We start from the raw sequence: 27200 nt of genomic DNA, 5'->3' as shown, positions 1-27200 counted from the left end.
CATTTGATATTTTTCAGCATCATTACTCCAGTCTTCAGTCACATGATCCTTAACTCTCAGAAAAAAAATGTAAAAATGGTACATTTTTGAGAACAACAGCTGGGACCACTGGGACAGTAGGCATACCCTTAAAATGACATCTTTGTACCTTTTTCACCCTTAAAATGTGCATAATAGTACCCTATAGTACCCTAATCTATATTTAGCAATATGTAGCCTACTGTATCTAATATCAATATGTATCTTCTATCAATATCAATATTTATTTTTCTTTTCCTGAGAGTTCAGAAATCATTCCAATAGATTATTTGTTTAAAAAACGTATTAATAATATTATTATCAATGTGGAAAGCAGTTCTATGGGCTGTAAACCATTCAAAAGTTCAGAAAATGAGCATTTACTATCTCTTTTACTATCTTGTGATCAATTTAAAGCATCTTTGCAGAATTAAATAATAATGTTACTATATATATATATAGGGGGGGGAGGGATAATGCTGTTTCATGCATACTGAGCTTTTTACACTGTTAAAGACTTGGATTCCCATCCTAAACATAGACAAAGTTTCAAAAACTAATGTTGGACGTTTGATAGAGTATTTCTGTGTCAAAAATACTCCTTACGGTTTCTGACAAGTTTCGGAGAGTTTTTTTCGAGTATGGCTCGGCTTGACGTTACTAGAGCGGAAGGTCGTTCTATGGGCCGTACGGACTCTTCTCCCGGTAGGGTGCGCTCGTGCGTGACTAGAGCAAGAGAGCAAATGCACGCCCATAAACCATAGACAGTAAAACAAATGGACAGAGCTATCCCATTGACGTCAACGGCGGAATGTGATGTCAGTATAGGAGCACTCACTTCCTGATGGCTGAGCGAACTGCGCAGGCTCAGACTGAGCTTGACGACGTAGATGTGATGTGAGCCTCCTGTCTGACAGCTGTAGGTCTCCTAGTAGTTGTGGAAAGTGAAAGCTGAATCACGTTGTTTAAATATTTTCTCCCGTTGCTTTTGGCTCACTATGGGCTTCTCCCCATTCTTCCCCCTTAACTTTATCAGACTTTATGTCTCCACGTCCCCCCGACTGTCTCATAGACAGTAAAAGATTGCTTGCGAGCGTCTCCTCAGGTCTATACGGTGATTTCTCAACTGTGCGACAGATCGTTAGCCTATTTTTACAAAAACAGCTTCTACGGGGCAATAGTGTAAGATACAAGGTAACGGAGCCTTTTATGCATTGTCGTGTTTCTTTAGAAATAAACAATGGACAAATGGAGTCTTTAAACGCCTCAGATGTAAAGTTATTCACTGTCAAAGTGACTCAAAAACGAATGGGAGTCAATGGGATGCTAACAGCAGGTGGTTAGCAATGGCAGCCCCTAGGGGTGGAACGCTTTCCGAGCGCTAGATTACCCCCTTGCCCTAAACATTCTGCGCCGCGTTCCACTTTATTCCTATGGGTGATGTCAAGCGACTTCAACGCTTCAGCACAGCATTCCGGGAAGGCAGCGCTGCATTTGAACCACTTTGAACGCAGAAATGACGGGAAGCTTCACAACATTGCTTCAGTCACGTCGCAAAGTGGATCTCCACCGTTCACTGCTGTCAGGACTTCACCAAATCATACCAAAAAAGTGTGTTTTTGACGGAGCGGTCACAGTGATAAAGGTTCGGTCCTGCTTTGGAAGTAGCCGGTGAGTAAAACAGCTTCAAATGTCTCTGCTATTGGCTACCGTCGCGTGAGTAAACATCAGTAAACGACACGATCGCGTGCTTCGTCATTCAAATGTGCTAACGGTTACTCCATTGTTGTTCTATGTATAACGTTACACTAGTCTGACGTGCAAAACCGTTTTGCTTGCTACTGCTAAGGTTTAGTCGCATACAATAGTCCATAAACTGCGAGTAAAGACACACAAATGTTGACAGGCCACTAAATACAGTACATACCACAGAGACGGACGTCCTGCTGTTGCTGTTTCTCCTGTTCAATTTATTTAAGCCTCCGAATGTGATTCTGGATCATATATCTATTAGCTGAGATCGATAGCAAGGGTTTCTCCACTGTTGAGGACGTCACCGCTTTGTGCGCGCTCGTCATTCTTTAGCTCTGCCCACACGATACGCCTCCAGGTGCTCGGTTTTTTCTGGAAAGTCTCGGTACAGCCCATATTTATTTTATGAATATAATAAAAATAAAGACTTTTCGGAGATATGAAGGATGCAATACTACTCTATAGGTACTCAAGATTGACATGAGATTGACTGAAACTGAGTGTTTCACCCCCCCCCTTTAATATGTCAGTAAGAAAATTATATATATATATATATATATATATATATATATATATATATATATATATATATATATATATATATATATATATATATATATATATATATATATAAATCTATTGTAAGACTACCATTCAAAACTTTGGGGTCAGTAAGATTTTAATATGTCAGTAAGAAAATTATATGACAAAAGAGCATAAATATACAATAAAAGTGACAGTGGCAGATATGATACTTATACTGTATATATTTTTAAGCATAAGTTTTATATAGACACAGCTGGAAGTAATGGGTAACTAAACAAACAAGGACATAACAAGGAAATGATCAGTAGCCAAAGAGACTTGCAATGACTGCATGGATACAGGAAAACAGGAACAGCACATCTACTTAAAGAACTAACATTCTGCTGACAGATTTGTCTTAAAACCTTTTTCTTAATGAAACCATTCAAAAGTATTCACACAAAAGTGACTAATACAGTAAATGCATGTGATAATTTTGTAAATCTCTTCAAATTTTCTAGTAATTTAAGGAAGGTGGTGCCATTAATATAAGTGAGAACAATATATTAAGATGACATTTATCATTACATCAATTATGTTTGATCAGCGAACACACCTTCTGTACTTTCAAATTATCCAATACAGTTCAACTATTTGGTGTGTACAAAACCTGCCCTGATATGTTTTACTAATGGCCAACCTAAAATGCTTTGTCAACTCATTTTATGCTTATGAGCATTACAAGAAGAAGCAGGAACGTCTGTGACTTCACAGTCTGTTCTTTTCCTTTTGTCATAATCCAAAGCTTCTTGATCAACTCTTGGATTGTGAAAGATTGGTAAAATGGCCTTTGCTCAAGACAAACTAGAACAAATTTCTTAACTAAATGGAATATATGAAGGTGCTATAAATACGCAGGAGGGTAAACAGTTTTTTGTTTTGTTTCTTGGATAAGAAAAATTAGCCTAATAGTTCCCTTAATTGTAGAAAGCACTGTCAATGAGCGGGCAAAAACATTCTCTAGCCACTAGCATCTCTGACTCAGACATTTACTGTTACACAACAAGTTCTGGAAAACATTGGCATCCACGTCATATGCTACATGTTATTGACTGCAAAACTGCATTGAAGGAGTGAATAAGTGACCGTTTAGTTGACTGTTTCAGCATTTTATATTATCACGTTTTCCAGTGGCCAGTGATCAATATAATCATATATGATCCACTATACTTTTACGACCTTGAATTGTTTTGGCACAATATGAAAACTTTAAGGTACACTGCTTATGGCACAACAAAAGTGCCATAAGCATATTTTTTAGCAGTAAAGTAAGTTTGTATATACAGTACAGGCCAAAAGTTTGGACACATTGTTTTTTTTGTAGTTTTTAAAATAAGTTTCTTCTGATCATCAAGGCTGCATTTATTTGATAAAAAAAGTAATATTGTGATATATTATTACAAACAAAATAATTGGTTTTCAATTTATTATACTTTAAATTATCATTTATTTCTGTGATGCAAAGCTGAATTTTCAGTATCATTCCTCCAGTCTTCAGTGTCACATGATCCTTCAGAAATCATTCTAATATGAGGATTCATTATGAGAGTTGGAAACAGTTACCGTATTTTCCGGACTATAAGTCGCACTTTTTTTCATAGTTTGGCTGGTCCTGCGACTTATAGTCAGGTGCGACTTATATATCAAATTTAATTCATACTGACTGACAAGAATAAACATATAGCCGCGAGAATGCGCTCTATGCTGCTCCTGTAGCCTAACAACTTAGAAAGACTGAACACAAACAAAATGCCCCCATAAAGAAAATCTTATTCTATAGTCCGGAAAATACGGTATGCTGCTTAATATTTTTTCATAACGTGATACTTTTTTTATAATATTTTGATGAATAAAAAATAAAAAATAAAAAAATTAAAAGAACCCAAAGGAACAAAATTGTCACGTCTAAACACGAAGTAAAACTGGTGCGAGGACTCAGGTGCAGAGAAAGATAATTTATTACAAAATAAACATAAACTCAAAACAAAACCCACAAGGGGGAAAAACACATAATCATAAAACATAAACCAAAGACTCAAACCAAAGGAATCACGGGGAACTGGGAGACGTAGACGAGACATACACAAGGATCCAACACAGACTGACAAACACAAGGAGCTTATAAGGGGAAGAAATCAAGAGGGAACAGGTGGGGCAAATTAACCAATAATCAGATAACAAGAAGGGCGGGGTTGACAGTAGACCGGAGACATGACAAAACCCACATGTGCACACAAAACAGGACAGGCATGTGACATTACCCCCTCCTTAAGGAGCGGCTACCAGACGCTCCACTAGGGACAGGGATGGGAGAAACAGACCAGGGCGGGACGGGAGGGGCTGACCAGGGCGGGACGGGAGGGACTGACCAGGGCGGGACGGGAGGGACTGACCAGGGCGGGACGGGAGGGACTGACCAGGGCGGGACGGGAGGGACTGACCAGGGCGGGACGGGAGGGACTGACCAGGGGGGCACGGGAGGGACTGACCAGGGCGGGACGGGAGGGACAGACCAGGGCGGGACGGGAGGGACAGACCAGGGCGGGACGGGAGGGACAGACCAGGGTGGGACGGGAGGGACAGGGGAGACAGACAAGGAAGGAACAGACAAGGGAGGGGCAAACAAGGGAGGGACAAGGAAAACAAAAAGTTCAGGAGGCCATGGTGGCCCACAAAGTTCAAATGGCCAGGGCGGCGCGGGTAGAGCAGGGTGCCAGGGAGGCACGGTGAGAGCAGGACTCCTGGGTGGCGCGGTTAGTGCAGGGCGCCAGGGAGGCGCGGTGAGAGCAGGAAGCTTCAGTGGCGCAGGCAGAGCAGGGCGCCTCAGTGGCGCAGGCAGAGCAGGGCGCCTCAGTGGCGCAGGCAGAGCAGAGCGCCTCAGCGGCGCACGGAGAGCAGGGAGCCTCAGCGGCACACGGAGAGCAGGGAGCCTCAGCGGCACACGGAGAGCAGGGAGCCTCAGCGGCACACGGAGAGCAGGGAGCCTCAGCGGCGCACGGAGAGCAGGACGCCTCAGCGGCGCACGGAGAGCAGGACGCCTCAGCGGCGCACGGAGAGCAGGACGCCTCAGCGGCGCACGGAGAGCAGGACGCCTCAGCGGCGCGGGCCGAGCAGGACGCCTCAACGCCGCAGGCAGGGCAGGGCGCCTAGGAGGCGCGGTGAGAGCTGGACGTCTGGGAGGCGCGGTGAGAGCTGGACGCCTGGGAGGCGCGGTGAGAGCTGGACGCCTGGGAGGCGCGGTGAGAGCTGGACGCCTGGGAGGCGCGGTGAGAGCTGGACGCCTGGGAGGCGCGGTGAGAGCTGGACGCCTGGGAGGCGCGGTGAGAGCTGGACGCCTGGGAGGCGCGGTGAGAGCAAGGTGTCTGGGAGGCGCGGTGAGAGCTGGACGCCTGGGAGGCGCGGTGAGAGCAAGGTGCCTGGGAGGTGCGATGAGAGCAGGGCGCCTGGGAGGCGCGGTGAGAGCTGGACACCTGGGAGGCGCGGTGAGAGCTGGACACCTGGGAGGCATCTCCGGCCCAGCGGCGTCCACCGGAATGCGATCCACCAGCACAGGGACCACCGGAACACTATCCACCGGAACAGAGACCACCGGCATCGGGACCACCGGAACACGATCTACCAGTACAGGGACCTCCGGAACACGATCCACCGGAATAGGGACCACCGGAACACAGTCCACCGGCATGGGGACCACCGGAACACGATCCACCGGTACAGGGACCTCCGGAACACGATCCACCGGAATAGGGACCACCGGAACACAGTCCACCGGCATAGGAACCACCGGAACACGATCCACCGGTACAGGGACCACCGGAACACGATCCGCCGGCACTGGGACCACCGGAATACGATCCGCCAGCATTGGGACCACCGGAACACGATCCGCTGGCACTGGGGCCACCGGCACAGGGACCACCGGCACAGGCACGGAGGGAGACTTCCTTCTCCTCCTCCGTTTCAGGACCACTGGAACACGATCTACCGGCATCGGGACAACCGGAACACGATCCACCGGCAGCGGGACCACCGGAACACGATCCACCGGTAACGGGACCACCGGAACACGATCCACCGACACAGGGACCACCGGAACACGATCCACCAGCAACGGGACCACCGGAACAGGGTGCGCTAGAACTGGGGCCACCGGAACTGGGACCACTGGAGTGGGGGCAGAGGAAGCCTTTCTCCTCCTACGCCTCGTGGCCACTGGAGCAGGGACTACCGATCTTGGGACTGCCAGGGCAGGGGTCATCTCCCTGGCAGCTCTCTCCTGCTGGCAGGCGATAGCTTCCACCATTGCCTCAAATGTGCCTCCGTCATATGCCCTTCTGAGCCACCACTCCATGGGCTCATCTAGGGCATAATTAAAAAGGTCCTTGAGTGCAGAGTCACTGAGCCTCAGCCCCTTGGCTGTCTCCAGGAACTTCTTTGCAAAATTCCTAATTTCCATTCCCTCCTGGTGAAGTAGGTGGAGGACTCGAAACCGTAGAATCCGCTCATAGTAAGGACAGGTGGTGAGCGATTCCGGGATCGAGTCCTCTCTCTGCTGAGTCCTCAACATGGTTGGATCCTTCTGTCACGTCTAAACACGAAGTAAAACTGGTGCGAGGACTCAGGTGCAGAGAAAGATAATTTATTACAAAATAAACATAAACTCAAAACAAAACCCACAAGGGGGAAAAACACATAATCATAAAACATAAACCAAAGACTCAAACCAAAGGAATCACGGGGAACTGGGAGACGTAGACGAGACATACACAAGGATCCAACACAGACTGACAAACACAAGGAGCTTATAAGGGGAAGAAATCAAGAGGGAACAGGTGGGGCAAATTAACCAATAATCAGATAACAAGAAGGGCGGGGTTGACAGTAGACCGGAGACATGACAAAACCCACATGTGCACACAAAACAGGACAGGCATGTGACAAAAATTGTACCTCCACTGTAGCTTTTTCCTTTGTTCAATCCCTGTAGGCCTATTATAGCCCTATAGGTTTCCGTCGCTCATGTTCAGTTCTTGTTTATGCGTATGTAGTTTGTGTTTGATAGTTTTCCGCTCAAGAGCTCCTACTCATTTTGGAAACTTCTATGTTTCATTCTGTGAATTACACATGGATATGATGGAATTAACTAATTCACAAACATTACAAAATTAAGTTTATTTAAAAATAGATAAAGTAGATAAACTCATTCATAAAATAAAATATTATTCAAGCTATTGAAGTGATTTTCTGTTCCTGATTGACAAAAGCTAGACAAAAGCAGCAGTGGGAGGCAACAGTGGATGGACTTTCATCTGGGCCAGTAGCAAAATAAGAAATGTTATTCTAGGTTTAGTCATCTTGTACTTCTGAAGTCTCTTGGAAATCCTAGGATAGAGCAACTCTAATCTTTTACAGTAGTCGCTCGTTTGGTGCCTAAATCTAAATACTGGTTTTATAATTGCACGGTAAAACTATAAAACAACCTACTTTTTATTAAATGTAATTCGGCTTTAAACTTAAAAAACGAACAAAAAAAGACCAAAAAAAAAACAAAACATATGGCCTTTATCAAAACACAGATCACAACAAAGTGTATTTTTCCAAAGCCCAGTAGACATCAATATACCGATATCTACACTGTAAAAAATTTGTGGTGGTTTTTGTTGGTTTAACTTAAAAAATTAAGTAACCTTTTTGCCTTAAAATGTTGAGTTTATTGAAATTAAAAATTTGAGTTGATACAATGAAGGAAATTAGTTTAATAAATAGAAACTCAAAATATTTTTGTATCTGAACCACATAAAAAATGTGATAAATCATGAAAATAGCACTATTTGGCATGTTTCACTGCGTCATCACACTGTAAAAAAATATTTAGAAAAAAAGTTACCTGGTTGTCTTAAAATTTTGAGTTCATTGAAATTAAAATTTTGAGTTAATACAATGAACATTTTTTGAGATTCGACAATCTTTATTAAAATATTATTAAAAGATTTTGTAAGCTTATTGGTTAATTGTGTGTGTTTTATTTCTGATGACGCAATGAAACATGCCAAATAGTGCTATTTTCATGATTTATCAAGGTTTTTATGTGGTTCAGATACAAAAATATTTTGAGTTTCTATTTATTAAACAAATTTCCTTCATTGTATCAACTCAAATTTTTAATTTTAATGAACTCAAAGTTTTAAGGCAACCAGGTTACTTACTTTTTTAAGTTAATCCAACAAAAACCAACACAAATTTTTTACAGTGCAGAAATAACACTCACATTATTACCCAATATGCTTACAAAATCTTTTAATAATATTTTAATAAAGGTTGTCGAATCTCAAAAAACCTTCATTTTATTAACACAAATGTTAATTTCAATGAACTCAAAATTTTAAGGCAACCAGGTAACTTTTTTACTAAATCATTTTTTACAGTGTAAAGGGCAACCGATATGGCCAATATAAAGTACAAATTAACTTGCTGTAGATTGATAAGTAGATTCACGTTGTGCTACATAATAAGGAATAAGCAGCTAAGAGTTTTTTTTTTAATGAAACACACAATAGTCTATTTTATAGAGCTGATGAATATGGGAATAAGAGTCAGACACAAATCCATAAAGAATAATATCACCAGAGAAAACTAGTAATACATTATTGGGTTAGGGTTGTATGACATCTAGTGGTGAACAGACAGACAGACAGTCTTTTGCTGCCAAAACAGCCCTGACCCGTCGAAGCATGGGCTCCACTAGACCCCTGAAGGTGTGCTGTTGTACATGGCACCAAGATGTTAGCAGCAGATCCTTCAAGTCCTGTAAGTTGCGAGATGTGGCCTCCATGGATCGGACTTGTTTGTTCAGCACATCCCACAGATGCTCGATTGGATTGAGATCTGGGGAATTTGGAAAGCCAAGTCAACTCCTCAAACTTGTTGTGCTCCTCAAACCTTTCCTGAATTTTTTTTTTGCTATAGGGCACATTATCCTGCTGAAAGAAGCCACAGCCACCAGGGAATACCGTTTCCATGAAAGGTTGAATGGTCTGCAACAATGCTTAGGTCGGTGGTACGTGTCAAATTAACATCCACATGGATGGCAGGACCCAAGGTTTCACAGCAGAACATTGCCCAAAGCCTTCTTCATAGTGTATCCTGGTGCCATGTGTTCCCCAGGTAAGCAACGCACATGCACCTGGCCATCCATGTGATGTAAAAGAAAATGTGATTCATTAGACCAGGCCACCATCTTTCATTGCTCTGTGGTCCAGATGTGATGCTCATTTGCCCACTGTTGGCGCTCGGACAGGGGGCATGCATGGGCGCCCTGACTGGTCTGCGGCTATATGCATCCCCTTATTGCAACAAACTGTGATGCACTGTTTATTCTGACACCATTCTATCAGAACCAGCATTAACTTCTGGAGCAATTTGAGCTTCAGTAGCTTGTCTGATTGATCGGACCACACAGGCCAGCCTTCGCTCCCCACATGCATCAATGAGCCTTGACCGCCCATGACCCTGTCACCGGTTCACCACTGACCACTGTTCCTTCCTTGGACCACTTTTACATACTGACCACTGCAGACCGGGGACAAGAGTGGGGTACAAGAGCTGCAGTTTGGAGATGCTATGACTCCGTCGTATAGTCATCACACTTTGGCACTTGTCAGTATTGCTCAAATCCTTAAAATTGCCCATTTTCCTGCTTCTAATACATCAACTTTGAGGACAAAATGTTCACTTGCGACCTAAAATATCCCTCCTACTATCAGGTGCCATGATCCGGTGTATACATCATGTGTATACACAGCACAATGTGCTCTCTTGGTAGGGTTCATGAAGTGCCACTAGGGGGCAGCGGATGGCTGTTAATGCTCTGCGAGTACTCGAATACACTAAATCAGTGGTCCCCAACCCTGGTCCTGGAGTAGCCTACCCCCTGCACATTTTTGATGTCTTTCTTATCTGAAACAACCATCTGTGGTCTTTGAGTTTTTAGCTAATGTGTTTGATAAGGGATCAATCTAAAATGTGCAGTGCTGGGGGGTACTCCAGGACCATATTTGGGAGCCAGAGCTACTACACTAAATCACACAGATTCACAAACACATACATCCTATGCTGACTCCTAGATGTGCTCCATTCGAAATAGCAAATATTTACATAATAGTCTGGATTCTTGATCAGTGCCTACAAAGAATGGTTTGTAGAGTTTCCTGGATGGATGTGCGCTTTGCGGCTGAAGGTTCCTCGTAGTTCTGTCAAACCCTGATGTATTGTGTTTTTGTAAGTAAGGGAGTTCTCAGAGATGCTGCCGTGACGTGTGCGCCTCTCCGCCAATCACAATCCTCGGAACAAACATAACCGACCAGCACTTGTTAGTGAGGGAAAAAAACCTACCGCGAAATGCAGGTCCATCTCTCAGCGGCGGTGAAATAAACCGAAAGCATCGCATATATATACATATTTGTGTGTTTTTTGAAGGATTGGATCACCATATTTTGCCGTCCCCTGAAGATATTCTTGTTATCTCGCTTCGTGTTTCATTTTATGTAAGGATGTCGGTGGCGGGGTTTAAAAAACAGCTGCACAAAGCGAGTCAGGTAAGGAGACGCCCGAGTTATTACGCTGTTTATGTTATAGACTATATTACCCAAGTTATGAGGGTCTCAACAGATGGACGTGGAGAAAGCACTCGTGTAGCCTATTGTTATTCGAAGTGGTCTGGTTGGTTTTTGTGTTTCAAGAGGCCCGTCAGAGCGGCAGAAACGCAGCAGAGCCGCTTGAGTTCATGTCTCAATATTTCTGTCAACTTTGTTACATTTGTATCAACGCTTTTGTTGATACATATCCGCTTATTGTGACGTAACTCTACGTTTTTTATTGAGCACATTTATCAGCTTGCTGTGGTAAGGCCTGCTTAAATGAAACTAATTGTGCTCATTAATTTATGTTGAATTTATTTTCAACATTTTTATCATTATTATAAATAATCGTCATCGGCTATAGGGATGCCTAGGAACTGAAGTGTGTAGATGTTATCATGCCTCATGTTGCGTGATGATGTCATTTTTGATAAAGATTATGGGATTGTTATTATGTCACTTGTGACCAGGCAGTCTATGGCAAACCATTTGGACATAGTAGGCCTATATAAAAAAATAAAATAAAATAATATTAGCCTACCTATTCCAATAAGTAGCTATTACGATTTATTCATTACATACTGGTTCTAATTCTGTCCTACAAGTTATTAACCCAATAGTGATTTTTGTTTTGTGTGTGTGTGTGTGTGTGTGTGTGTGTGTGTGTCTATGTTTGTGTGTGTGTGTGTGTGTCTATGTTTGTGTGTGTGTGTGTGTGTGTCTATGTTTGTGTGTTGATATCAACTATTAAGGGAGATATATTATAATTATTGTTGATACATATTCAAATAGTTACTAGTATCAGTTCCATTCAAGGGATAGTTTGGCCAAAAATGTAAATTCTGTCATCATTTATTCACCCTCAAGTTGTTCCAAAACTGTATATATGCCTTTGTTCTGCGGAACACAAAGGAAGATGTAAACAGTTTTGGTGCACCATTTACTTCCGTAGTATTTTTTTTGTGTTCAGCAGAAGAAAGTAACTTGTACAGGTTTGGAACAACTTTTTTTGGGTGCTTTTGAATTAATCTTTAATTCTTGTGGATCTGCTACGAGTATGTTTCCCAGTTCTTATTACAAGCACATTTTAATTGTATTATTGTGAATTTTGTTGTTGTTGAAGTTTTTGAAGTTTATTGGTTTAACTACTAGTACTAGATTTAGTTGTCGCTAGTCACAGTTGGATCAACAATTTGTAGAAATACAGATGAAAATGAACAAAACATTAACAGTTTTGGTGAAGTGCAATTGCACAAACTTCATGTTTCTAGGAGTCAGAATGGGATAAATAAGAACCAGCTTACCGTAAACAAAAAATGTAGTGGTTTCACATTCAATGTGCTTGAAAATTGTGGCCCGAAGTCTGGAAGAATGCCAATATTAAAGGAACTGTATGTAAGGAATGTGTTTTAATTAATCATAAAATGGCCCTTAAAGGTCAATAGACATTAATGAATCATGTTAATTTCAAATACTTATATCACTGACAACAGAGTAGTCCGGCCAGGATATTGTCATTTAAAGGGTCATGAAACCCCAAAACACTTTTTTTGAGATGTAAACAGATATGTATAGGCTGCACATCATTGAAAACACTAAGGGTACTCATTAATGGTATTCATATGTGAAAATAGTTATTTTTGCATTTTTCAGAGCGATTTCTGTCTTCCGGTTTGAAAAGTTTAGTCGGAGCAACGTCACAAATGCTGACGTCGGCACGGCCTTTTCGGCCCAAGTATGGGGTGCTGGGCACATGCTGACGTCGACCGCTCCGAACGATTCTCGATATATATTCATGACATAAAGCTCATTCAGTCCAATCCCTGCGCTGTAGTATGCATACAAGATAATTTAGTTAATATGCATGAGACAGTCACTTCTGTCAGGCTCGTCTTACATCATTATTGTAGAGATATGGTGGGGAAGTTTTGGAAGCAGCGTGCGGAAAAGTCACGGAGGAAAGCTAGGCGTTGTGCTGATACGAAGTAACGTAAAGGGCGCCGAGCGAGCTGTAACCGGCGCCGTCTGTGGAAGCCTTTGCTACAAAGGCTCGGTAAAGTAAAATTCACCTGAGGAATCGCACGCCGAACCTGCAAGCGTTGACTATCTATGTCAGGAGTGCAAAATAACCAATCTGTAATCTGTAGGCTAATGAACAAAAGCCACGTCCTCTCCGTTTTATTTGTCGTCACAGCCATGCACTAAACCGCATGTGTTCGGGCTCTTAGTGAAACAGTGTGATGCATATTTGGACAAATATAGATTTAGCTGCCGAGTGATAGACAGCGCGGATCGTCACGGCAATGCGCGGTCGAGACTAGCCTCAAACCTCTTCGCTTTTACCCCGATCTAGAATTACACATCTCTTATCACATCGCATGTTGGGTGGTTCACGTTCTCTTATCAAGTCGGCGCGTTGTTCATCTTGCCAAACAGCGTGCATATTTGGACAAATATAGTTTTATCACGTTTGCAAAATATTTCGTCATGCAGAATAACATTTATTTTCATTTCTCACTGAATTATGCTGGTTTGAACTTTGAAGAGCTGAATGATTTGCGATCTCTGCTGCACGCCACTCATAGCTCTCTCATTCGCTGTACTCATCCCTCATTTAATCTCTCTGTGGTAAACAATGCCAACGTGAACCAAGAACATGTCTCAGAACCGCTCAGCACCTACTGACAGACACTCCCCTATTTATGCAAACATTCCCTCTTTCCACACAATACCATCCCACCGTTTCACAGTCGACCACTCCCCTTTTAACAAGCTTTTTCAAATCGAAGGTGTGAAAAAACACCGCTGCAGCAGGGGGGTTTCATGACCCTTTAAAAGTTGCTGTTGCAGCCCCCGACTGATGTTGATGTTGACATGTTGTGTTTTGGTCTGAAGCTCCACCCTCCACCTATCAACCAATCACGAAGTCAGTAATGTTTCTGCATCCGGGTAGCCAATCCTGGGGGGGAGAGGGGATACACCTGCAGTACCAGTTTTGGCCACAATGTTACATACACTTCCTTTTAAAGCTGCAGTTTATAAGTTTTACCACTTTGTCGCCGTCTCTGTCTCTGAAACTGAATTTGGGTTGTGCATCAGTTCGGCTCCTAATTGTGGAAGAATCCAATATTTTGAGGTGTATGTGTGGGATGTCTATGAGAGGTGTATGTGTGTGTTTGTCATTTTGAACTTTCTGGATTACAAACTGCCATCAAAATTACAAGTTTAATTACATTCCAGCTGCTGAAGGAAGAGGCCACAAATGATCCGCCACCTGCAGCATCCACACATGCGATATAGCCTATTAGATCATTTTAAACACTGGCTGGTTATGTACTTTCTCAAATTGATTTTGAATAGTTTTTAACCAAAAAAAGTTATGGACTGCAGCTTTAATGTATTGATTTCTATTACTAATTTTTATTAGAAACAAGTCTGCATTCATTTAAAATTGATCTTATCTTTTTACCCTATCAAAAATTCTCCCCATCTAATTGATTCATCCGTGTGTATTTCACTTGTAGCATTTTTGTTAACCTTGTAATTTAATCATAACTTCCAGTAAAACTCTAGTCATTTAGTGCGCTTAAGCCACGCCCCTGCAGGCCCGTGTTCATCTGCCTCCACATGTGAGGCTGACATTTTTTTGGGAATCCTGCGAGTCATGAGAAACAAAGTCACGTGATTGGGATGGGAGCGGAATTTTTTTCCCATGAGTGGGCGGGACCAGGAATCACTATGATTCCATCTATACACCATCTATACAATATACTATTTATATAAATTAACTATATGTTTTAATTTTAAAACTCAATTCTAGTAGCCCTATCTCTACGCTCTCCTGTTTGCTTTGGTATGGCTGGTTCAGTGAATGACGTGCGATAATATATGAGAAATAAGTGCAATAATATAAGAGAAAGGAAGCTTCCACATGCACATTTTTTTAGCCGTGAAAAATCATCAAAATTGTCTGAAGTAACCAAAAAGAAGACGTGAAAACGGCATAAGCTGGAAGACATTTACTGTGCGTCCCTGTGTTTGTATAGATGATTTACGTGGAATTTAATGTATGTGCATTGTTATTATATGGAACTGAAAGCCATCTAAAACAAAAACGACATTTTGGGTTTCTATTCAACTGGGCATGCTGTGATAAGTACTGAATGTTTAACTGTAACTGACAGATTCTGGCCAAAAAAACAACACTGGATTGGGACGGGATGGGAATTTCCCCCAGTTTTTTCGTGGGATTTGGATGGGACGGGATTTTTTGTGTGGGAGTGGGACGGGAGAGGTTTGAAAATCCACTCCCGTGTCACCCTCTAACCCACATCTCACAATCCAATCAACAACCAATGCATAAATGCAAGTCTCTGCTCCCTTTTTCTTCTTCTTCAATAATCTGTTACGTTCAGGCTTACATCACGATATGGTAGAAAAGATCTGTCACTACTCTCGTTTCCTCACAATTTCAATAATTACCATTACACAAATGCTGTTTACTATGTAAGTGGTCACTTAATGTTGTAGAGTTAATGAATAAAGCTGTTTTGCCAAAGACATCCCATTTTGGGTGGATAAACCCCCAACAGTAGGCTCATTCAGACTGTAATTGTTTTACACTTTCACTTCTGTGTGAGTAGCCTTCTTTGTTTAGCCATTCTGAGTTTAGCATCCTCTTTTTTATTTTTAAATAAAGACATTCCGTGAAGGATGTGTTTGTTTGGGAGAACTGTCAAATCTCTCTTTACTTGATTAATGTTTTGCCATAACTCAGGTGGCAGGTGGTTCTGTATCATAAAGGCTTTAATGTTTAGACCAGATGTACTTTACTTTAACTGTACATATCCAATTATAGTCTGGTCTGATACTTTACTGTAATTCCTGTCATTTACAACTGCAGTATTCAGAAACCATAACATAATCTTAACTGTGTCACACTTTACAATCTGTAATCAGTTAACATTACATGCATAATTAGCCTGACTTGATCTAAACTCTGTGGTGTCATCCAAAAAAAGAGATCATGTAATCAGAATCATGTTACATTATTTTTTTTTTTTGTTTTGTTTTACATATTTAAAATAATTATTTTCAGTGACAAACTCATTGCCATGATGCCAGGGTGTTACTATGCAGTTTTTAATGTGCTCTGAGTGGTTTTAAAGTGTTGCTATGGTGTCTCTATGACATTTTGGTCACTAGATATGACTCGAATCACTCCTTTTTGTACGCTTTATTGTACGCCAGACAATTTTTTTTAAAGTAATAGGCTATTTTCTACACTGGTTTTGAGCCTCTCTCCTGAACGCTGGGTTTTGATGGGCGTGCTGCACTGGAGACTTTGACGTAAACGTCCACGGCTAGGATTGGATAAGATTTGCATATTTAATGAGCTTCTGCTCCCCTTGTCAGTTCAGTTCACATGAGGGAGGGATTGCTTTGAAAGCGGCAACCGGAATAATGATTTTAATGTAAACGTCTTTATCTAACAAACACAATGATTTATTTCTCATCCACCCGCAAATAATTGGAATATTATTTCTGTATTACATGGCCCGCACGATCAGTAGATATAAGCGTGAACACACGTGCACGTGCACCCAGATCAAGAAAATATTTCTGCCAACGGCTGTACGCCTTAGTAGCTCGTCTGGAAAACACACAGCCCCCGGGACTACTACTAACAAGGAAGTAGGGATGCTCATATTGATGGTTAAGTTTAAGTTTAACCGTTAACCGATAGCAAGAATTTTGACTGAATAACACTATCAGTTAAACGGTTTAAAGGATTTTAATTATTTTTTAATATTTTTTTTTTACTCACAGGGTGCGGTGACACATGCAACGAACCACACTTGGTGACACAGACATATTTAGCAAAATTAAGCAATGGGAAAGAAGCATACTGTGTGGGACTACTTCGACAGAAAGGGTGACGAAGTTTTGTGCAAAATAAGCTACGTGGTATTACAATAGGCTACAGCAGTAGTACAAGCTCCTGACTAGTGGAGGAAAGCAAATGTAAGTCGTTTCCCAAGGCTGGCCGCTCTACCGAGGCGTATCTGTATTCCCCGGGCGTCAGTGCCATCTGAAGCCTTGTTTAATGCTTTTCGTAGTGTGGTTTTGTCCGACAGCTTATCAAGAATCTCAGCCCGAGTCTGACTGGAGCCCGTGTTGTTGTTGTTGTTTTTTGGCTTATATTGTTGCAGCCATTAAAATAGTTCACTTTTGTTTTTAATGTCAAAGTAGTTATATTTCATTTAGTTTCTTTGTTAAGTTAGTTTAGAAAAGTGTTTAGAGCAATTTTTTGTTTGTTAAATTAAAGTTAAGTGACGACCAAGCGACCAGCGGCCAACAGTGAGTTAACCACATGTTTAATCAATTTAGCCTCTCAAATCAACTCTTGACTGGTCTTGCCTATACAGCAGTAGCACCATTATATCTATCTGACTACAACATATAGCCCATAACACGCTCTCACACATTTATTTTTTAATCGTTTGCCAGGAGTAAAATTTAAACATGTGGTTTAAACAACCAGACACATTTACACTTCTTTCAGACCACCTTCTGAATTGGTTTGTTTGAGTAATCGGAATTAAATGCGTCTCAAGAATCTCGGAAGGCATTTAGGCCTACACCTGGTCATTTTGCAATCGGATATATATCTGGTCAGAGAAAACGAATGAAGGAACCCGTTTTTTAAAAAAAAGGCCATAACTCTAGCAGCTGCTGAAGAAGAACGGACTCTATAACCCTGTGTGAGCCATGTCTTGACAGTTGCGTAGGCTGTTATGGTCTCATGTTGTTTCCACCAGCACAGAACATCTCATTGTTTCTTTTAATTAATAAAATAAATATAAAATGAAGGAGAAACCTAAAAAAGGTCCGAAGCCTGGCCCGAGTTTAGGTGTGATGTGAAAATTGGCCAGAAGGTAAAAAAGTTGGGTCCCATCGGGCTATCGGGTCTAAGTCGGGTCCCTTCGGGTATAAATGCAGGCCTCTAGTGTGTATCTAGTTTCTGTTGTTGAGCTGTTCTGTATGTTCTACTGTTTGCACAGTAAAATAAACACCTGAAAAAAGTCTTTTTAACGGGTCACAGACACTCTGCAATTGTATTTTTATGTAATGCCAATTCAATATTATAATCTTATCAGTTAGCGGTTAATAATAGATTAATGAGCATCAGTTGTCGGTCGGGAAAATTAACCGAAATGAACATCCCTACAAAGAAGTTTTCAGCTCTGAAATTTACAGGATAATCTTATATTACCATGACCTTATATATGTATGTATGTATGTATGTATGTATGTATGTATGTATGTATGTATATATATATATATATATATATATATATATATATATATATATATATATATATATATATATATATATATATATATATATATATATGTCAAATGCTCAAGGAAAAGTTGATTTCTCAATTTATCACCCCTTTAAATTTGGATACTTTAAAAGTAACAGTCAGTTGAGGTATCATTCATGTCTGTAGCACACATATATGCCTCCAAAGTTAAAAGTGTAGGTTGTGTAAAAGATTTTCAGCCCACTTTGTATTGTTTCAAATTCGGACCTCATATAGACAGCAATGTTATTACCACTTTCAAGGCCCAGTAAGGTAGTAAAGACATTGTTAAAAAAGTCCATGCGACTACAGTGGTTCAATCAACCCTTAATGATATAAAGCGACGAGAACTTTTTGTGTGCAAAAACAAAACAAAAATAACGACTATTCAACAATTTCTTCTCTTCCCGTACAGTCTCTTATACGCTGTTCACATAGTAACTATTGCAGCACTTCCAGGTTCTACGCCAGAACGCCAGCTCATTACTGGGCGACGAGTGTGGCGCTGACAGAGAAGGTGGTCAATAATGAGCTGGCGTTCTGGCGTAGAAACTAACCCTTTAAGACATAACCTGTAAACTGTGTTAACATGAATACTCACCAAGATAGGAATTTTGATAAAATGTGTGTGCATTTGACTGTTCAAGTGCAATAAGCCATAAAAGAGAAGTGAATTCGGGATCGCACACTGTCTGAAAGGTGGTTTTCTGTGTGTCCTGCAGTTGTTTTCCCATCAGTTTAATACTTAGAACTAGAACTATATCTTAGAGAGCAGGGGGACAGATAGCCAATCTTCTTCATTCTGTAATCCTATTACAGTATTTTTCACAAAAAAAGAAATTGTTTAAAAAAATTATTAATAAAAATGAAGTAACCCTGTAACCAACAGATCACTCACTAATCTGGTACGTTTGTGGACACTGGGAAAAGACAAGGTAACACAAATTTTACAAACAGCATTGTGAAAATGACAAGATTATGAGAGACTGCTTGGGAAACTACTTTGTTGTTTCTTTATATTGGTAGTTTTATAGTTTTTGTGCAACTATGAATCAGAGATTCAGTGATTTTGACATTCTCAGTATTTAATTTCATCATGATATTGTTTTTATTTTTGAGCTGTTTAGTCAATGTTGATATTTTTATGCTCCTGGTTGGTCATTGTGCTTTGTTATGATATACATTATCGCACAAGCTAGATAATAATCATTCTAGTCATGAACTGAACAAAACAGATTTTTTAAATTGACATAGATAACCTTACCAACGGTTATCTCCAAGTGTTGCCAATGTTTCCCATTTGATTGTTTTGGAACCCCATGCTGTGCCCACCTGCAGATCTGCAGTTTGCCATTTAAAAAAATATTATGACACTTGTTTTGGCATCATAAAATAAATACTTTCCATTGTGTGCTACAATGGCTGTTGAACACTGTTGGTATATTGATTATAGCTCATTTTTTCCTGGTGAATTCTCTGTCTGTTCAGGAATTGTAAGTGCACATTTGCTGCTTGTTTACAAGGCCACTGTAATAAAGCCCAGTGTTTTAGTCTTTAATGGCCAGCACAGTATGAGCAGATTTTTGAATATTGATGAAAGCTGCACATTTTAACTACGTTTTTTTTTTTTGATGGTAAAAATGTAAGGGAAGGCAAGGGAAGCGAAATTCAGACATTCAGCTGAGATGTTGCTACCAATCTGTTAGTATAGAGAGACATGAACAAGCACTTTAATTAAGAATATAAGTGGTGTTGAAAATCATATCGCTCTGTTCCCTGCATGTGTAGCTGATAATCAGCATCCAAACTTCCTTGGTTGGCACTTCAATCTATTACTAATACAAAGTTCACTTAGTTGACGTCATTGTTTAAACAGATTTATAGCTGATAAGTATTGGGCAGGCAAGAGCTTGTTTATAATTTTTTCCTCCTTTCCCAAAGGCTCTATGCTCTCCATATTCAACAAAACACTGTATGAATTAAATGCTTTTTAATTTTTCTTAAGCGATTATTTCACGGGAAAGCTGGACTCAACCTTCAAGAGTGAATGAGTTTAAGGAGGGATTTTCCCAGTTAAGCAATGCACCTGGACCAGAGTAATTAGTTACCAGTTGACAACATGAATCGGGGATAGGCATGTGTGATTTATATGTAAACCTGGCAAAATGACTCACTGCTGTTGAAAATGAAGATAGGTGCAAAGGTTTTTCTTTCTTTTTTAAAAATGTATTTATCTATAATACATTCAGGAAACCTTCCACATTTACACATGCAGATATTAGATGGGAAAAGAAGGAAAAATGACAATGAGTCAAAGTTCCTATATCCTCCTGAAACCTGGGAATAGATGTTTGACCTCTATAGAGGACATTATATTTTAGAACATTTCTCAAGCCTGGATGTACTGTAAAAAGCACATTTACGGCTTTGCAGACATAATGAATGTTTGGAGGTTTCACATTAGCCACGTTTACATGCAAAAAAAATTATTCCGATTAAAATAATTCCGATTGAAAGATTTAGTGGACTGTTTACATGAGACGTTATCTAAACCGATCTGTTGTTTACATGTGCTGACTTTCAATCGGAATCATCACAGCTTTCAGTTTGTCTGCCGCATCAGAAATGTCGACGCTGTCCTCTCCAGCAGCTGGAATGTGTTTGCGGATGCCATAGCAACTCTCGGCGGGCCACCAGGACTTATACGGTTTTAGAAAAGCTATTCATTTGTTGTAAAATGTAATCATCTCAGAAAAAAATTATATGAAATATAATAATATATAATATGAAAAGGTTTATCCCACCTAGGGATGCACCGCTACCATTTTTCAGGACCAGTCCGCAAAAAAAAAAGTCTGTTTTGTTTAAAATTCTATGTAGAATTTCTAAACCTTTGTGTGTTGAATTGAAAATCACTCTTTTGTGAGTTAAACACAATTAACTAATTACAGACTTCATTATAAAGAAAAACAACAAATAAAAAAAAAATATAAAATCACAATCTATGACAAAAATAGCCTACTACTATAGATGGTGAATAAATTAGATTGAATAATTCAGCAGGAAAAGTTACAAAATCACGAGTATACAATAATTGTATAAAATCTAAACATTTAGTTATTGTAAAAGTAAAAATAAAGGAAACTGAATAAGTGTAGCTGTAAATCTAGTAAAATGTTACACAAAATATATTCATGAAAAACAAGTAAATATATTTATAGAAATAGGGACTATATACTAAGAAATTACATTTATTTTAAATTTATAGTGCCTCTTTTTAATGAGGCAGCAACATAGGGCAGAACAAGAAAGGCTATTAATAAGGCTTTCATAGTGCAAAAGTATTTTAATATTGAGCGGCACAAAGCGTGTATGCACATTGCGTGCGCAGGATGATGCGCTTGAAGCAACACAGAGTCACATGCTCACAGCGCGCCGCGCTCCGTGCCTCCGTCCACATTGAGAAGTTCAAAACAAGATATAGACGCGTAGAGTATCTATGTAGTATTCTTATAAGCCGTTTATTTTAACAGTTGTGATCTAACAGACACCCGGTAGAAAGTAACACGATTCACAGCAATAAACACCAGCAAGAGTAATTTTATGAGAAACCATAGAGCGTTATCTACAGATCAAGCATAATAACAGAAACAATAAATAATGTTGGAGAGAGTTTCATTTTTGTGACTGTCGTAATCGTAATCAAACTCCACACACAGTTTTAAAGCTGAATGGAGAGCGAGAGCCGCAGTGGAGGGAAGCATTGACGTGAACTTGAGTTTGATGACTTACGGTAACTTGATCGGTACTCGCATTAACTATGGAATGGCTTCAGAACACTTACAATATAGTGCATGAATCGTTGATGATGCTTTATAATGTTTTTGTGCCTTTTGTGTGGCACTGGGGCTTAAGTATCGAATTTGGATCGGTCCTGTCTGTCCAATACCCGATCTAGCAAATAATGGCGGATCGGAGCCGATACCAATACTGAGTATCGTATCGGTGCATCCCTAATCACACCCCTCTCAAACTGATTACAATTTCATTCGGTTTGGCCATTTTTATTCAGATTGACGTGTTAATATACCGGTAGCCGGAAATCTAAACGCACCCTAGCGGCAGCAAATCTAATCTGCCACGAGTGTCGTCTAGCAACTCTCAATACCCTTCTGAGCTGTAAACGCCAAACTCTGGTCGAGCCAATCACATTGCGTATGTCGGTGGGCGGGGCTTACACATAATGACGGCCGAGTTGCGCTTGCGTGCTTCTAATAATCACAGAAACTGGCAAACGGCGGTCTTTCGAATCAGCTTTGACCGCGAATCTGGAAGACTTGAGCTTTTCTCTGTGATAAGAACAAAGAACGGCACTGAAGTCATTCTTAAAAAGGGAAGATGTGTTCGGAGTTTTGCCGACCGGATACGGCGAATGTTTAATCTATCAACGAGCTCCGTTTCACCTTCGTTGCTCTGGTTGGTGGTAGAGCTATCCTATCGCGTGCAGAGGGAATATAAAAGACAATGAAAATTTCCTAATTATTACGCGTCTTTTTTTAATTACATGTTGTCCCAAGAACACATTAATATGCAAATTAGATGTGGTGTATATATGCATTGCATAGAATGGGAATAGCATTAATAATAGCCATGATTAATATACACTCATTGCATAAATTAAAATGTTATATCAAATCATTCTGTTACATTTTTCATAAGTTAAGAATCATCTTCATACATTTGGATAAAAAAAGTTTGAAACCCAAAAATTAATTGATGGATGAAAGAAAGAAAGAAAGAAAAAAACATTGTTTTTGCCTATTCATGGCTTTTAATTTTCTTAATAAATGGGCCCTGGTGTCCTTTACAGAAGGTATGGCATAATAAAACATTTTTAATGTAATTTTTTTAAGGTAATTTGTTTCTTATGCTCCACACAATATAATGACCTAACCTTGTTGGGGGTTCTCTTTTTGGATTTAGAAGGAGACAATGTATCTTAGATAAGATTTAGCTTCCATATGTCTTGGTTGGCTCCTTGCATAATGCATGATACTTTCTTAATAATAGTATGAAAACATTTCATTCCACTGTTGTTCAAGGTTCATTTCATAATTTGAAACACAAATATTTGGGTCAGGAAGACCTGAAACTAGTTAATCATCATACAGGCCTTCCTTATACTTGTCTTTAGTCATTCAGGCAACTCACTGAAGAATTGATTTTGTAGTTTCACACACGAATGGAGCAGAAAATTTAGTGGCTGCCTCTTTATACTTTTTCATTTATGCATTTAACTAGGGCTAATTAATTGCATTTGCGATAATATCGCGATATGATAAAACGCAATTTTGTAACTGCAAAGTCTGCGAGTCTGGTCACATGATGCGAACAGTCTGCAGAAACAGCATCAACTTGGCACGTTAGGCCTGAAAGAACCCTTTGCTTACTGTAATACTGTACTATACAATAGAGGAGGTAGAAATAGAGGAGGGGGAAAAGATTCTCTCCAATGGTTCTGGATCAATTCTGAGCTTAGATTTTAACAACATTTGCGCAATGGCGCTGCGTGTGTTTTTAGAAACACCCTATTCTGCTTGCTTACATTTTTACACACACACACACACACACACACACACACACACACACACACACACACACACACGCACGCACACATATTCGAGCCATAAAATATTTCATAAAATTCGCAAAGGTTGAAGCAAATCACAATGACATTCGCGGGCTTCATTGCACAGGATATGCGCTCATTGCACGTTCAGACATTTTTATTTGCTTGATATTGCGCTTACAGCGAGTTCTCGCCTGCCAGTATTTCCCTTACAAATGCTCTACGAAGTCTTCATTTATGTCGTTTGAAATGCAGTTTGCTTACCGTATATATTCAAAAATAGGAAACTCACTGACTGACTGCTTTGAGTTTTAAAATGCTTGTGCCACACTTTATAAAGAGTGCTCGTGCATGTGGCGGTGATCGTCTCAAAATGCTTTTAAGGCACAAAATTAATGTATAATTTTTGCCGTATCCGGTCGGCAAAACTCCGAACACATCTTCCCTTTTTAAGAATGACTTCCGTCCCGTTCTTTGTTCTCTTCACAGAGAAAAGCTTAACTCCAAGTCTTCCAGAGTCAAAGCTGATTTGAAAGACCGCCGTTCGCCAGTTTCTGTGTTTACTAGAAGCATGCAAGCGCAACTCGGCCGTCATTATGCTAAGCCCTGCCCACCGACTCTATACACGATGTGATTGGCCTGACCAGAGTTTGGTTTTTACAGCTCAGAAGTGTATTGAGAGTTGCTAGTCACATTATAGACACTTGCAGCAGATTAGATTTGCTAGGGTGCGTCTAGGCTAGTTTTATGCATTTCTTGGAATCAAATATTGCAGCCTTATGTACCATTTCTGGAAGTCATACAGCATTTTTTCTTCTCCATTACAAAGAAAGGCACAAATAAAATGTTTCAATATAAGCCTAGATATCCTTCCATTTATTACAAACTCAAATTTGATCATTTTCTTTTTATGTGGCAAAAGAAAACTAAACACAAATTACAGAAAGTAGTGTTAAAGCATAATGTATTTTCTTCAGCACAAATTAGTATTTGAAACTGTGAAATCCAGGCCTCACGCTATGTAGGGTACACTCTTGCTGGCAGAGAATGTGATTTATGCGAAAAAAGCAGTTCCTCTTCACAGAAATGAGTCCAGCCGGCAGATGTGTTTACACAAGTCCTCAGCTCAGTTACTGCCACATTCATTATTGATTATGTCCTATCGATCCGAGCACCCACCCCTGCAGAGTTACATCATTCTGATGAGGCTGATCTATGTTTATTACTCCCATTAGCGAGTGCTCCCACTGTTCGTTGGCACTGTAATAGTTTTACTGCAGATGGTCGAGAATGGACGCTACTGGAGTTATTCTAGCGCACACCACAATGGGCCACAGTCTGTTTTGAACTGAATTGTTTTCTTCTCTGCCTCAGTCATGAGCAGAAGATATTTTAAGAGCTGCTTGGACTGTATAACTGAATATCAATTTTCATATTATTAATTGGTGGATCCTAAATCATTATGTTGGAGGTCATATTTTAAAAGTGCTTGAATGGTATACAATGTTTGATGGATAAGCATTCATACATGGTTTTTCAAGTGTTATTTTCCACAAATTGTTGCACAAACATTTGTGTAGAAATATGATGAAAATGGTATTTAGTTTCACCCTCATCATGCTGTTCCATGTTATTATGAATATGGCTATTGTGGTCTTTTTCTAGGGCTGCACGATACTGAGGAAAAATGCAATATGAGATCACTTGCTATCCAGGCCATGGGTATTTGATATGTGATTTGATAAGTGTGTAAAATCAATTTAAATTATATTTAAATATATTTAAAATCTGAAAATGATATATATGTTTCAGAAAGCATCACTACAACTTGTGAAAGTAAACCGCGGTGTTTTAGTATACAGTATGTTATTTTTATTTTTAAATACCAAAAACTTTTTGCTCAACTTGGTAATGTAAAGCTATATCAACCTGAAAAAGTGAGTCAAGTGATTTTTTCTTTCTTTCTTTCTTTCTTTCTTTCTTTCTTTCTTTCTTTCTTTCTTTCTTTCTTTCTTTCTTTCTTTCTTTCTTTCTTTCTTTCTTTCTTTCTTTCTTTCTTTCTTTCTTTCTTTCTTTCTTTCTTTCTTTCTTTCTTTCTTTCTTTCTTTCTTTCTTTCTTTCTTTCTTTCTTTCTTTTGCTGTTTGACTGACAGCAGCAGGTTTACTATATTAGGCTGCTGTCACTTTAAGACCTAACGTAAGATATGGCTGGTCCGAATACAAATTTATTTTGAGCTTTGAAGCTTTGTTAATAATCAACATCGTATTAGTGTGTTTGACCCCCATTCTCCTTTAGTACTGCAGTGTTACGTTTTAAAATTTCACATTTAAAGAAATCTAGTATTTGACCATGTCTAACATGTATTCAAATGTAAAACCTACAAATAAGTAAGCAGTTATGATCTGCAATACTTTTAAGCAACTTAACTATTATTTATTACAGAGCCATGTAGGCACTTTGTGGGTAATGGCATTACAAATGGAAATTATTTTTTTCCCGGCCACAAAATTACTGTAATTTGCCTCTTCGCATTGGAATTCTTTATTTATCCTTAATTACTACACTAATTGTAAAAATAATTAATATAAATATTAGAAGAAAAATAAGTGATCATTAATGGACCATAATTATTGCACATAGTATTTAGTATCAAAAGATCACCTTAAATATTCAATAAATATTACTAAACTAAAATATAGTTGATTTAATAACATTTATTTAATTGAAAAATAGTTAAGGTGTGCGGTCACATTTGACTGTGATAGTAAGGAATATCTCAGGGCTAAATGCAAGAAAAGCATAACATTATAATGTTGCATCTCCATCACTCTGCATTTTAAAATGATACTGTAAATGCAGTTGATGTAATAATCAATGCACACTATGCTGTACTGTTTACCAAAAATTGCTGCAAATACCTGCATAGTGAAGCTTTTGTATGTTCAAATGTATTGATTGACACAGCACTGGTTTGTTTGGAGCTATTGAGAGCACCGTGATCATGTGACCCCGTGCTGCCGTGAGATGAACGCATGTTCAATATTCAACGGCTCTTTTTTTATTGACTTACGGTTGAATGCAACACACCGTGTGTGTGTGTGTGTGTGTGTGTGTGTGTGTGTGTGTGTGTGTGTGTGAGCAACAATGCTGGCAGATCAGTATTATAGTTTATAGAATTAAAATACATTTTATTTGTATATTTAGTTGAA

General features: G+C 39.7%; 1 protein-coding gene across 3 annotated transcripts in view; it reads left to right on the top strand.

Annotated features, from left to right (window-relative positions):
- The first annotated feature begins 10713 nt into the window (after positions 1-10713).
- Positions 10714-27200, top strand: part of sh3gl3a (SH3-domain GRB2-like 3a) — a 49523-nt gene continuing 33036 nt past the window's right edge. For all 3 annotated transcript variants that reach the window (XM_067451939.1, XM_067451938.1, XM_067451937.1), the window contains exon 1: positions 10714-10949. In XM_067451939.1, coding sequence (XP_067308040.1) covers positions 10905-10949 — 45 coding nt within the window. In that variant the 5' untranslated portion in view covers positions 10714-10904. The remainder of the gene's footprint in view (positions 10950-27200) is intronic.

The sequence above is a fragment of the Pseudorasbora parva genome, chromosome 1 (genome assembly GCF_024679245.1).
Source record: "Pseudorasbora parva isolate DD20220531a chromosome 1, ASM2467924v1, whole genome shotgun sequence".
NCBI classification, from domain to species: Eukaryota; Metazoa; Chordata; class Actinopteri; order Cypriniformes; family Gobionidae; genus Pseudorasbora; species Pseudorasbora parva.
This window is presented reverse-complemented; position numbering and strand designations above follow the sequence as displayed.